Consider the following 15,105-nt stretch of genomic DNA (forward strand, 5'->3'; position numbering starts at 1 on the left):
GTGTCTGTACCACTATGAGTGGTTGCTCTTTAGTGTCTGTACCACGATGAGTGGTTGCTCTTTAGTGTCTGTACCACGATGAGTGGTTGCTCTTTAGTGTCTGTACCGCGATGAGTGGTCGCTCTTTAGTGTCTGTACCACTATGAGTGGTTGCTCTTTAGTGTCTGTACCACGATGAGTGGTTGCTCTTTAGTGTCTGTACCACGATGAGTGGTTGCTCTTTAGTGTCTGTACCGCGATGAGTGGTCGCTCTTTAGTGTCTGTACCACGATGAGTGGTCGCTCTTTAGTGTCTGTACCGCGATGAGTGGTTGCTCTTTAGTGTCTGTACCGCGATGAGTGGTCGCTCTTTAGTGTCTGTACCACTATGAGTGGCTGCTCTTTAGTGTCTGTACCACGATGAGTGGCTGCTCATTAGTATCTGTACCACGATGAGTGGCTGCTCTTTAGTGTCTGTACCACGATGAGTGGCTGCTCTTTAGTGTCTGTACCACGATGAGTGGCTGCTCTTTAGTGTCTGTACCACGATGAGTGGCTGCTCTTTAGTGTCTGTACCACGATGAGTGGCTGCTCATTAGTATCTGTACCACGATGAGTGGCTGCTCTTTAGTGTCTGTACCACGATGAGTGGCTGCTCTTTAGTGTCTGTACCACGATGAGTGGCTGCTCTTTAGTGTCTGTACCACGATGAGTGGTTGCTCTTTAGTATCTGTACCACGGTGAGTGGCTGCTCTTTAGTGTCTGTACCGCGATGAGTGGTCGCTCTTTAGTGTCTGTACCGCGATGAGTGGCTGCTCTTTAGTGTCTCTACCGCGATGAGTGGCTGCTCTTTAGTGTCTGTACCACGATGAGTGGCTGCTCATTAGTATCTGTACCGCGATGAGTGGTCGCTCTTTAGTGTCTGTACCACTATGAGTGGCTGCTCTTTAGTGTCTGTACCACGATGAGTGGTTGCTCTTTAGTGTCTGTACCACGATGAGTGGCTGCTCTTTAGTATCTGTTCCGCGATGAGTGGCTGCTCATTAGTATCTGTACCACGATGAGTGGCTGCTCTTTAGTGTCTGTACCACGATGAGTGGCTGCTCTTTAGTGTCTGTACCACGATGAGTGGCTGCTCTTTAGTGTTTGTACCGCGATGAGTGGCTGCTCTTTAGTGTCTGTACCACGATGAGTGGTTGCTCTTTAGTGTCTGTACCGCGATGAGTGGCTGCTCTTTAGTGTCTGTACCACGATGAGTGGCTGCTCTTTAGTGTCTGTACCGCGATGAGTGGCTGCTCTTTAGTGTCTGTACCACGATGAGTGGCTGCTCTTTAGTGTCTGTACCGCGATGAGTGGCTGCTCTTTAGTGTCTGTACCACGATGAGTGGCTGCTCTTTAGTGTCTGTACCACGATGAGTGGCTGCTCTTTAGTGTCTGTACCGCGATGAGTGGCTGCTCTTTAGTGTCTGTACCACGATGAGTGGCTGCTCTTTAGTGTCTGTACCGCGATGAGTGGTCGCTCTTTAGTGTCTGTACCACGATGAGAGGCTGCTCTTTAGTGTCTGTACCACGATGAGTGGCTGCTCTTTAGTGTCTGTACCGCGATGAGTGGCTGCTCTTTAGTGTCTGTACCACGATGAGTGGCTGCTCTTTAGTGTCTGTACCGCGATGAGTGGTCGCTCTTTAGTGTCTGTACCACGATGAGTGGTCGCTCTTTAGTGTCTGTACCACTATGAGTGGCTGCTCTTTAGTGTCTGTACCGTGATGAGTGGCTGCTCTTTAGTGTCTGTACCACGATGAGTGGCTGCTCTTTAGTGTCTGTACCACGATGAGTGGCTGCTCTTTAGTGTCTGTACCACGATGAGTGGCTGCTCTTTAGTGTCTGTACCACGATGAGTGGTCGCTCTTTAGTGTCTGTACCACTATGAGTGGCTGCTCTTTAGTGTCTGTACCGTGATGAGTGGCTGCTCTTTAGTGTCTGTACCACGATGAGTGGCTGCTCTTTAGTGTCTGTACCACGATGAGTGGCTGCTCTTTAGTGTCTGTACCACGATGAGTGGCTGCTCTTTAGTGTCTGTACCACGATGAGTGGCTGCTCTTTAGTGTCTGTACCACGATGAGTGGTCGCTCTTTAGTGTCTGTACCACTATGAGTGGCTGCTCTTTAGTGTCTGTACCGTGATGAGTGGCTGCTCTTTAGTGTCTGTACCACGATGAGTGGCTGCTCTTTAGTGTCTGTACCACGATGAGTGGCTGCTCTTTAGTGTCTGTACCGCGATGAGTGGCTGCTCTTTAGTGTCTGTACCACGATGAGTGGCTGCTCTTTAGTGTCTGTACCACGATGAGTGGCTGCTCTTTAGTGTCTGTACCACGATGAGTGGCTGCTCTTTAGTGTCTGTACCACGATGAGTGGTTGCTCTTTAGTGTCTGTACCACGATGAGTGGCTGCTCTTTAGTGTCTGTACCACGATGAGTGGCTGCTCTTTAGTCTAAACATTATCTTTAGATGAATATTAAATTTGTTAAGTTGGTCTTGAGAGATTTCTAAATTTGGTTTGATGAATAAAGTTGGGGCTTTGGGTGTGTTATGGAGTTGTGGTATAGCCAGGGTTAAAGATTGGATTTTGTTCATTGATTGTGGTCGTTATATCCATACCTTGGGTGGTAGTGGACCCCATTACCATCCTGTTGGTGGTAGTGGACCCCATTACCATCCTGTTGGAGGTAGTGGACCCCATTACCATCCTGTTGGTGGTAGTGGACCCCATTACCATCCTGTTGGTGGTAGTGGAGCCCCATTACCATCCTGTTGGTGGTAGTGGACCCCATTACCATCCTTTTGGTGGTAGTGGACCCCATTACCATCCTGTTGGTGGTAGTGGACCCCATTACCATCCTGTTGGTGGTAGTGGACCCCATTACCATCCTGTTGGTGGTAGTGGAGCCCCATTACCATCCTGTTGGTGGTAGTGGACCCCATTACCATCCTGTTGGTGGTAGTGGACCCCATTACCATCCTGTTGGTGGTAGTGGACCCCAATACCATCCTGTTGGTGGTAGTGGACCCCATTACCATCCTGTTGGTGGTAGTGGACCCCATTACCATCCTGTTGGTGGTAGTGGACCCCATTGCCATCCTGTTGGTGGTAGTGGACCCCATTACCATCCTGTTGGTGGTAGTGGACCCCAATACCATCCTGTTGGTGGTAGTGGAGCCCCATTACCATCCTGTTGGTGGTAGTGGACCCCATTACCATCCTGTTGGTGGTAGTGGACCCCATTGCCATCCTGTTGGTGGTAGTGGACCCCATTACCATTCTGTTGGTGGTAGTGGACCCCAATACCATCCTGTTGGTGGTAGTGGACCCCATTACCATCCTGTTGGTGGTAGTGGAGCCCCATTACCATCCTGTTGGTGGTAGTGGAGCCCCATTACCATCCTGTTGGTGGTAGTGGAGCCCCATTACCATCCTGTTGGTGGTAGTGGAGCCCCATTACCATCCTGTTGGTGGTAGTGGAGCTCCATTACCATCCTGTTGGTGGTAGTGGAGCTCCATTACCATCCTGTTGGTGGTAGTGGACCCCATTACCCTCCTGTTGGTGGTAGTGGAGCCCCATTACCATCCTGTTGGTGGTAGTGGACCCCATTACCCTCCTGTTGGTGGTAGTGGAGACCATTACCATCCTGCTGGTGGTAGTGGAGCCCCCATTACCATCCTGGTGGTGGTAGTGGAGCCCATTACCCTCCTGTTGGTGGTAGTGGAGCCCCATTACCATCTTGTTGGTGGTAGTGGAGCCCCATTACCCTCCTGTTGGTGGTAGTGGAGCCCCATTACCCTCCTGTTGGTGGTAGTGGAGCTCCATTACCATCCTGTTGGTGGTAGTGGAGCCCCATTACCATCCTGTTGGTGGTAGTGGAGCCCCATTACCATCCTGTTGGTGGTAGTGGAGCCCCATTACCATCCTGTTGGTGGTAGTGGACCCCATTACCATCCTGTTGGTGGTAGTGGACCCCATAACCATCCTGTTGGTGGTAGTGGACCCCATAACCATCCTGTTGGTGGTAGTGGACACCATTACCATCCCGTGGGTAATAGTGGACCCCCATACCTATCCTGTGGGCGGCAATGAAAAAGGTTTCAGAGGCACATAAATAAATGGTTCAGGAACCAAACTCCAAAGGTCCTTTACCTAAGCAAGTAACACCCTTGTAAAAGCTATAGTTACAGGGATTAAACTATTAGTAGCGATGAATAGCCCACAAGTGGTTCAAGAAGTGAGCACCAAACAGTAGTCTACACAGAGCAACGCAGCTCTGTGGTGAGTCACTTACACAGTTGCTAAAGCTGTTCCACTCACCCATCCAGTTGGTGGCCACTGGGGAGACATTGCAATCAAGTGCATGCACTAAGGTAGAGTACACAAACCTTCGAATATTTGGCTAAGGTTTCAGGGTTGTTGTTAAAGATTCGCTACCTGGAATAAAGTTCCAAGTAGCACGGGCTATGGTGAGCCCGTAGTCGCTTGGTTTCAGGGAGTGAATATTAGACTAGAGTGAGAGGTGAAAGATTAGGTTTTCAGGTCGGGATGAGGAAGATTGGGAGAGAAGTGTGAGTATGAGGCAAGAATGAGGAGTATGGGGTCCACCACCGCCCACAGGATGGGTATGTGGTCTACACACCGCCCACAGGATGGGTATGTGGTCCACCACCGCCCACAGGATGGGCATGGGGTGCACCACCGCCCACAGGATGGGTATGTGGTCCACCACTGCCCACAGGATGGGTATGTGGTCCACCACCGCCCACAGGATGGGCATGGGGTCTATCACCGCTCACAGGATGGGTATGGGATCCACACACCGCCCACAGAATGGGTATGGGGTTTACACACCGCCCACAGGATGGGTATGGGGTCCACCACCGCCCACAGGATGGGTATGGGTCCACCACCGCCCACAGAATGGGTATGGGGTCCACCACCGCCCACAGGATGGGTATGGGGTCCACCACCGCCCACAGGATGGGTATGGGGTCCACCACCGCCCACAGGATGGGTATGGGGTCCACCACCGCCCACAGGATGGGTATGGGGTCCACCACCGCCCACAGGATGGGTATGGGGTCCACCACCGCCCACAGGATGGTATGGGGTCCACACACCGCCCACAGGATGGGCATGGGGTCCACCACCGCCCACAGGATGGGTATGGGGTCCACCACCGCCCACAGGATGGCATGGGGTCCACCACCGCCCACAAGATGGGCATGGGGTCCACCACCGTCCACAGGATAGGCATGGAGTCCACCACCGCCCATAAGATAGGTATGGGGTCCACTACCGCCCACAGAATGGGTATGGAGTCCACCACCGCCCACAGGATGGGTATGGGGTCCACACACCGCCCACAGGATGGGTATGGGGTCCACCACCGCCCACAGGATGGCATGGGGTCCACCACCGCCCACAAGATGGGCATGGGGTCCACCACCGTCCACAGGATGGGCATGGAGTCCACCACCGCCCATAAGATAGGTATGGGGTCCACCACCGCCCACAAAATGGGTATGGGGTCCACCACCGTGCACAGGATGGGCATGGAGTCCACCACCGCCCATAAGATAGGTATGGGGTCCACTACCGCCCACAGGATGGGTATGGAGTCCACCACCGCCCATAAGATAGGTATGGGGTCCACTACCGCCCACAGGATGGGTATGAGGTCCACCACCGCCCACAGGATGGGTATAGGGTCCACCACCACCCACGGGATGGGTATGAGGTCCACCACCGCCCACAGGATGGGTATGGGGTCCACCACCGCCCACAGGATGGGTATGAGGTCCACCACCGCCCACAGGATGGGTATGGGGTCCACCACCGCCCACAGGATGGGTATGGGGTCCACCACCGCCCACGGGATGGGTATGGGGTCCACACACCCCCCACAGGATGGGTATGGGGTCCACACACCGCACATGATAACGTGTTAATAATGTGTAAAGATCACTACCAGGGAGCCGGTCGGCCGAGCGGACAGCACGCTGGACTTGTGATCCTGTGGTCCTGGGTTCGATCACAGGCGCCGGCGAGAAACAATGGGCAGAGTTTCTTTCACCCTATGCCCCTGTTACCTAGCAGTAAAATAGGTACCTGGGTGTTAGTCAGCTGTCACGGGCTGCTTCCTGGGGGTGGAGGCCTGGTCGAGGACCGGGCCGCGGTGACACTAAAAAGCCCCGAAATCATCTCAAGATAACCTCAAGATAACCCTATACTCTACCCTCTCTCCTGGCCAGAATAAAAACTGCATTTTTCACCGCACAAGTTTACGGTGTGTAAGACCGTGAAATATAAATTCAGTATAATTACGACTGTGAAGGCCATAGTACGCCGTACGTCCTTCCTAGCCACACCAGCCTTCACTAGCCGAGCCCCTAGAAGGGTATATAACCCCCCCCCCCAGACAACCGTCTGAACCCATTCCTCTCCGTCCCTAAGCTCCCCCCTACCTCTAGCCCCCATTCATAACCCCAGCCCCCTTATCCGAGCCCCCCATACAGACCCCCAGCGGAGATCAAACTACCCGCCCAGCGCCCCCTCCGCCACTTCGCTCTGAGGGCCCGGCTGTGCGGAATTGAATTCTCCACCGGACTACCTAGCTCAAACCTGTTTAGCATGCTGGCCCCTCCACAGGACCGCCCATGGGTGCTCGCAGGTGCCGGGGAGGTGATTACCAACACCTTCCTCAGGTGAATTAGATCACAGTAATTGGATTTTAGCTTCCAACTAAAAAAATACGAAACTGTATGTGTTTTTTTGTTTATTAAGAACATTGTTTGAAACGTTTAGAGTTAAATATTGTATCTTGAATTGTATTGCATGATTTATTGCAATTATTGTAATATCCTGGTAAGTAAGGGGAGTAAGGGGAGTAAGGGGAAGCATTTAAAAACTATAATCACTCAAGTAAATGAAATTGGATATGTGATGACCACACACTAGAAGATGGTCGGCGTTCAATCCCCGACCGTCCAAGTGGTTGGGCACCATTCCTTCCCCCCGTTCCATCCCAAATCCTTATCCTGACCCCTTCCCAGTGCTATATAGTCGTAATGGCTTGGCGCTTTTCCCTTGATAATCACTTCACCTCGGTTCAGGACGGACCGAAACGTCGTCGTCTCCTCATCTTCTGATGAGTGGCTTTAGTCATCATATCTTCAGCCACGTTATTGTGACTCATCGTCTGCGAAATTGATGATTTTGACTTAATGAAATAGGCCTATAAATCGTGTGTAGGCCTACTGTTCCACAATATCACGGTAACCGTGATTACTTACTGGACTATATAACCCTTCACAGTACATCTGGACATGTACATCTGGACATCTGGACACAGTACATCTGGACAACATGAAGTTTATCATTCACTGTATCACTCAACAAATCATCCCACTCGAGAACAAAATCATTCCATTGAAGAACAAATCATATCATTCAGTAAATAATCCAAATAAACAACGTGACATCCCACTCGATGAATCAACCTACTCATCAACTCCTCCCACTCAACAAATCTTTCTCACCCAGTTCAACAATATATCACCCAGTTCAACGACTTAAACCACTTCACATTCCATAAAAAAATCGTTCATGGTCCTCTTGGTCATGGCACAGATATCTTAGTGGTCCTCTTGATTATGGCACAGATATCTTAGTGGTCCTCTTGATTATGGCACAGATATCTTAGTTGTCCTCTTGATTATGGCACAGATATCTTAGTGGTCCTCTTGATTGTGGCAAAGATATCTTAGTGGTCCTCTTGATTATGGCACAGATATCTTAGTGGTCCTCTTGATTATGGCACAGATATCTTAGTGGTCCTTTTGATTATGGCACAGATATCTTAGTGGTCCTCTTGATTATGGCACAGATAGCTTAGTGGTCCTCTTGATTATGGCACAGATATCTTAGTGGTCCTCTTGATTATGGCACAGATATCTTAGTGGTCCTCTTGATTATGGCACAGATATCTTAGTGGTCCTCTTGATTATGGCACAGATATCTTAGTGGTCCTCTTGATTATGGCACAGATATCTTAGTGGTCCTCTTGATTATGGCACAAATATCTTTGTTGTCCTCTTGATCATGGCAAAGATATCTTAGTGGTCCTCTTGATTATGGCACAGATATCTTAGTGGTCCTCTTGATTATGGCACAGATATCTTAGTTGTCCTCTTGATCATGGCAAAGATATCTTAGTGGTCCTCTTGATTATGGCACAGATATCTTAGTGGTCCTCTTGATTATGGCAAAGATATCTTAGTGGTCCTCTTGATTATGGCAAAGATATCTTAGTGGTCCTCTTCACTGTGGCAAAGATATCTTAGTGGTCCTCTTCACTGTGGCAAAGATATCTTAGTGGTCCTCTTGATTATGGTAAAGATATCTTAGTTGTCCTCTTGATCATGGCAAAGATATCTTAGTGGTCCTCTTGATTATGGCACAGATATCTTAGTGGTCCTCTTGATTATGGCACAGATATCTTAGTTGTCCTCTTGATCATGGCAAAGATATCTTAGTGGTCCTCTTCACTGTGGCAAAGATATCTTAGTGGTCCTCTTGATCATGGCAAAGATATCTTAGTGGTCCTCTTCACTATGGCAAAGATATCTTAGTGGTCCTCTTGATTATGGTAAAGATATCAGCAAAGGATAACTTAATGACCTTTTTCATTGTAGCAACACAACTTTGTTGTCCTTTTCATTATATCATCATGGAACTTGTCGGTGTTCCTAATTACAGCAACTGAGAAGTTAGCGGTCCTCTTCATTATATCAACAGGTCACTTACGGCCCTCTTCATTATATCAACAGGTCACTTACGGCCCTCTTCATTATATCAACAGGTCACTTACGGCCCTCTTCATTATATGAACAGGTCACTTACGGTCCTCTTCATTATATCAACAGGACACTTACGGCCCTCTTCATTATATCAACAGGTCACTTACGGTCCTCTTCATTATATCAACAGGACACTTACGGTCCTCTTCATTATATCAACAGGTCACTTACGGTCCTCTTCATTATATCAACAGGACACTTACGGTCCTCTTCATTATATCAACAGGACACTTACGGTCCTCTTCATTATATCAACAGGACACTTACGGTCCTCTTCATTATATCAACAGGACACTTACGGTCCTCTTCATTATATCAACAGGACACTTACGGTCCTCTTCATTATATCAACAGGACACTCACGGCCCTCTTCATTATATCAACAGGACACTTACGGTCCTCTTCATTATATCAACAGGACACTTACGGCCCTCTTCATTATAACAACAGGACACTTACGGTCCTCTTCATTATATCAACTGGACACTTACTGCCCTCTTCATTATATCAACAGGACACTTACGGTCCTCTTCATTATATCAACAGGACACTTACGGTCCTCTTCATTATATCAACAGGACACTCACGGCCCTCTTCATTATATCAACAGGACACTTACGGTCCTCTTCATTATATCAACTGGACACTTACTGCCCTCTTCATTATATCAACAGGACACTTACAACACTATTCATTATACAACAGGACACTTACAACACTATTCATTATATCAGCAGGCCACTTACAACACTATTCATTATATCAACAGGCCATTTTTCGGCACTATTCATTATATCAACAGGCCATTTACGGCCCTCTTCATTATCAACAGGACACTTACAACACTATTCATTATATCAACAGGTCACTTACTGCCCTCTTCATTATATCAACAGGCCATTTACGGCCTTCTTCATTATATCAAGAGATCACTTAGCTTCCCTCTTCATTATAATAACTGAACTAACCGGTCTTCTTCATTATAGAATCAGACAACTTAATATATGCGTAAGTGAAGAGACAATGAAGGGGAGGGAGAGAATTATTATGGGAAAGCGCCAAGCCATTACGACTATTTAGCACTTAGAAGGAGTCAGGATAAGGATTTGGGATGGGACGGGGGGAAAGGAATGGTGTCCAACCACTTGGACGGTCGGGGATTGAACGCCGACCTGCATGAAGCGAGACAATCCGAGTTCTCTCACCACAATCTCAACAATTGTCAAGGAATACAATGGTGGGAACTCTTCTGTATTTCTTAAAAATGTCTTGAGTTACGAAAGCGCTTGGATTATATTTATGGAATTTTTACTTGGTGGATTCTTTTGGCTAATTGAGCCATGTTTGTCTAATTAGTCCTGTCTATTATGTGTTATTTTTTTTCACCCATTCCGTCTCTGCCCATGGGATGGGTGTGGGGGTCCACCACTGCCCATGGGATGGGTGTGGGGTCCACCACTGCCCATGGGATGGGTGTGGGGTCCACCACTGCCCATGGGTTGGGTGTGGGGTCCACCACTGCCCATGGGATGGGTGTGGGGTCCACCACTGCTCATGGGATGGGTGTGGGGTCCACCACTGCCCATGGGTTGGGTGTGGGGTCCACCACTGCCCATGGGATGGGTGTGGGGTCCACCACTGCCCATGGGATGGGTGTGGGGTCCTCCACTGCCCATGGGTTGGGTGTGGGGGTCCATCACTGCCCATGGGTTGGGTGTGGGGTACACCACTGCCCATGGGTTGGGTGTGGGGGTCCATCACTGCCCATGGGATGGGTGTGGGGTCCACCACTGCTCATGGGATGGGTGTGGGGTCCACCACTGCCCATGGGTTGGGTGTGGGGTCCACCACTGCTCATGGGATGGGTGTGGGGTCCACCACTGCCCATGGGATGGGTGTGGGGTCCACCACTGCCCATGGGTTGGGTGTGGGGGTCCACCACTGACCATGGGTTGGGTGTGGGGTCCACCACTGCCCATGGGTTGGGTGTGGGGTCCACCACTGCCCATGGGTTGGGTGTGGGGTCCACCACTGCCCATGGGTTGGGTGTGGGGTCCACCACTGCCCATGGGTTGGGTGTGGGGTCCACCACTGCCCATGGGTTGGGTGTGGGGTCCACCACTGCCCATGGGTTGGGTGTGGGGTCCTCCACTGCCCATGGGTTGGGTGTGGGGGTCCTCCACTGCCCATGGGTTGGGTGTGGGGTCCACCACTGCCCATGGGTTGGGTGTGGGGTCCACCACTGCCCATGGGATGGGTGTGGGGTCCACCACTGCTCATGGGATGGGTGTGGGGTCCACCACTGCCCATGGGTTGGGTGTGGGGTCCACCACTGCCCATGGGATGGGTGTGGGGCGCATAATAAATCACTCGATATTACCAAAATAAAGAGACCTTGCACTTCCGGCCCAAGACGGACCGAAACGTCGAGACGACCTGATAAGGTCCAAGACTAACCTAAAATATCTTGAGTAGTTGATTTGTTCTTCATCTTTGTCCCTGTGACGTATTCACAGGAATAACAATAACCAAGCGAACCAGAGAACTGGTTAATTGCCACGCTCAAGGAAAGTGAGAAAACACACACACACCCATATGTGCCCGGATAGCTCAGTCGGTAGAGCATTAGGCTTTTAACCTAAGGGTCCAGGGTTCGAGTCCCTGTTCGGGCTGGTTTTCTTTCCAGTTGATTGACAGTTGAGAGGCGGGACCAAAGAGCCAGAGCTCAACCCCCGCAAGCACAAATAGGTGAGCAAATATGTGAGCACACACACACACACACACACGCTAAAATTATGAGAAGGATTAAAACAGAAGAGGACTGTTTGAGGCTTCAAGAAGACCTAGACAAGCTGAAGGAATGGTCGAACAAATGGTTGTTAGAGTTTAACCCAACCAAATGTAATGTAATGAAGATAGGTGTAGGGAGCAGGAGGCCAGATACAAGGTATCATCTGGGAGAGGAAATTCTTCAGGAGTCAGAGAAGGAAAAAGACTTGGGGGTTGATATCACGCCAGACCTGTCTCCTGCAGCACATATCAAGAGGATAACATCAGCGGCATATGCCAGGCTGGCCAACATACGAACGGCATTCAGAAACTTGTGTAAAGAATCATTCAGAACTTTGTATACCACATATGTCAGGCCAATCCTGGAGTATGCAGCCCCAGCATGGAGGCCATATCTAGTCAAGCATAAGACTAAACTGGAAAAGGTTCAAAGGTTTGCCACCAGACTAGTACCCGAGCTGAGAGGTATGAGCTACGAGGAGAGACTACGGGAATTAAACCTCACTTCGCTGGAAGACAGAATAGTTAGGGGGGACATGATCACCACATTCAAGATTCTGAAGGAAATTGATAGGGTAGATAAAGACAGTCTATTTAACACAAGGGGAACACGCACAAGGGAACACAGGTGGAAACTGAGTGCCCAAATGAGCCACAGAGATATTAGAAAGAACTTTTTTAGTGTCAGAGTGGTTGACAAATGGAATGCATTAGGAAGTGATGTGGTGGAGGCTGACTCCATACACAGTTTCAAGTGTAGATATGATAGAGCCCAGTAGGCTCAGGAACCTGTACACCTGTTGATTGACGGTTGAGAGGCGGGACCAAAGGGCCAGAGCTCAACCCCCGCAAACACAACTAGGTGAGTACAACTAGGTGAGTACACGCGCGCGCGCGCGGGCGTCTTCCTTCCTTGACACATAATTGGAGAATACATTCTCGTTCACTGTAATCTTATGTGTCATACGAAAGGAAGCGTGAAATTTACCTTTTTCCCCATGTGCTCCTGTTTATAGAGTGGGTGGTCCTGTTGGAAGTGGTGACCCTGTTGACCGGCGAGCCTGTGTAGGGTGAGGGGCCTTGCGTAAATATTGCAGGTCCTGTCTAAAGTTGCGGCTTGTCCTGCCTTGTGTGATGATTCAGCTACCAGAGGTCATCTTGCCGACGGTAGCAGTCCTGTCTACGGTGACAGCGCTGCCGACGGTAGCAGCCCTGTCTACGGTGACAGCGCTGCCGACGGTAGCAATCCTGTCTACGGTGACAGCACTGCCGACGGTAGCAGTCCTGTCTACGGTGACAGCGCTGCCGACGGTAGCAGTCCTGTCTACGGTGACAGCGCTGCCGACGGTAGCAGTCCTGTCTACGGTGACAGTGCTGCCGACGGTAGCAATCCTGTCTACGGTGACAGCACTGCCGACGGTAGCAGTCCTGTCTACGGTGACAGCGCTGCCGACGGTAGCAGTCCTGTCTACGGTGACGGCGCTGCCGACGGTAGCAGTCCTGTCTACGGTGACAGCGCTGCCGACGGTAGCAGTCCTGTCTACGGTGACAGCGCTGCCGACGGTAGCAATCCTGTCTAAGGTCGCGACTTCTGTCTTGGGGCGGCGGCGGGTGGGCGGTTCTGGCAGACTCCGTAAGGAGTGAAACTAATGCAAGATGAACCGCTGTGTGTTAATATCCTTCGGGCCATATAGGTGCCTTGGCCTCTTTTGTCGTATGTGTGTGTGTGTGTTTGGCTTCAATGTTGAGTTTCGCAATGATTGCGTTCAGTTTTGGTCACTTATTTTGTGTTTTTATTGTTAAGTTGGTATAGCAGTTAAGTGAAAGCGTTGGTCGCTAACAGGTGTTTGTATGTAAATACATGTTTTGAGCTCTAAATATGTGTTTTGAGCTCTAAATACGTGTTTTGAGCACTAAATACGTGTTTTGAGCACTAAATACGTGTTTTGAGCACTAAATACGTGTTTTGAGCACTAAATACGTGTTTTGAGCACTAAATACGTGTTTAGAGCTCTAAATACGTGTTTTGTGCACTAAATACGTGTTTTGTGCACTAAATACGTGTCTTGAGCTTTAAATACGTGTTTGGAGCTCTAAATACGTGTTTTGAGCTCTAAATACGTGTTTTGAGCTCTAAATACGTGTTTTGAGCTCTAAATACGTGCTTTGAGCACTAAATACGTGTTTTGAGCACTAAATACGTGTTTTGAGCACTAAATACGTGTTTAGAGCTCTAAATACGTGTTTTGTGCACTAAATACGTGTTTTGTGCACTAAATATATGTTTTGTGCACTAAATACGTGTCTTGAGCTTTAAATACGTGTTTGGAGCTCTAAATACGTGTTTTGAGCTCTAAATACGTGTTTTGAGTTCTAAATACATGTTTTGAGTTCTAAATACATGTTTTGAGCTCTAAATGCGTGTTTTGAGCTTTAAATACTTGTTTTGAGCATTAAATACGTGTTTTGTGCACTAAATACGTGTTTTGAGCTTTACATACGTCTTTTGAGCTCTAAAAACGTGTTTTGAACACTAAATACGTGTTTCGAGCTCTAAAAACGTGTTTTAAGCATTAAATACGTGTTTCGTGCACTAAATACGTGTTTTGAGCTCTAAATATGTGTTTTGAGCTCTAAATACGTGTTTTGAGCAATAAATACGTGTTTGAGCTCTAAATACGTGTTTTGAGCTCTTAAAACATGTTTTGAGCACTAAATACGTCTTTTGTGCTCTAAATACGTGTTTTGTGCACTAAATTCCTTGTAAGCGTGATAATACGTTTAAGTTCGATAATAAAGACACTAAAACAAATTAGAAAGTCTTTAGAGTAGGTGGGTGGGTTGACCCAGCGTCTTGGGTCACCCACCAGACACACGTCTTAACCCGCGGACCACGATATGCTGAAGGTTACACACCCTGGAGTCCACTCTGCCCATTTGTTTCTGCCTCAGCGGGGAATCGAACCGAGATCCGTGGACTGCGAATCCAGGACACTGTCCGCTCGCCCGCGATGATCAAGAGTGTGTTCGCGAATGTCTATTTTCGCAGGTTTTCAAGTTTTCACAATTGTGGCGTTGGAACGGTCTGAAATGAATTCGGGAATTGTCTAGTTGTCTTCTGTATTTCCAACCAATTATAAAAATTAGAATTTCCAACCAATTATAAAAATTAGAATTTCCAACCAATTATAAAAATTAGAATTTCCAACCAATTATAAAAATTAGAATTTCCAACCAATTATAAAAATTAGAATTTCCAACCAATTATAAAAATTAGAATTTCCAACCAATTATAAAAATTAGAATTTCCAACCAATTATAAAAATTAGAATTATATACACCAGTAAGTTCAACTAACAGACAATAAATACAACTGTCACTCAATAACTTCCCTGAGAGCATTGGCAACACTGTCAGTAGCAATTGCAACGTTGC

General features: G+C 48.5%; 1 protein-coding gene and 1 non-coding gene across 2 annotated transcripts; both read left to right on the top strand.

The window, feature by feature from the left end:
• Window positions 1-4,226: 4,226 nt before the first annotated feature.
• On the top strand, window positions 4,227-13,250 carry LOC138359711 (uncharacterized). The gene is made up of 2 exons (XM_069319245.1): window positions 4,227-4,253; window positions 12,768-13,250. Exons 1-2 carry the CDS (start codon window positions 4,227-4,229, stop codon window positions 13,248-13,250), a joined length of 510 nt encoding a protein of 169 aa, XP_069175346.1.
• TRNAK-UUU (transfer RNA lysine (anticodon UUU)) lies at window positions 11,480-11,552 on the top strand. The gene has a single exon. It is a non-coding gene; the product is annotated as a tRNA-Lys (tRNA).
• Window positions 13,251-15,105: the final 1,855 nt, after the last annotated feature.

Source organism: Procambarus clarkii, chromosome 8 (genome assembly GCF_040958095.1).
Source record: "Procambarus clarkii isolate CNS0578487 chromosome 8, FALCON_Pclarkii_2.0, whole genome shotgun sequence".
Lineage (NCBI taxonomy): Eukaryota > Metazoa > Arthropoda > Malacostraca > Decapoda > Cambaridae > Procambarus > Procambarus clarkii.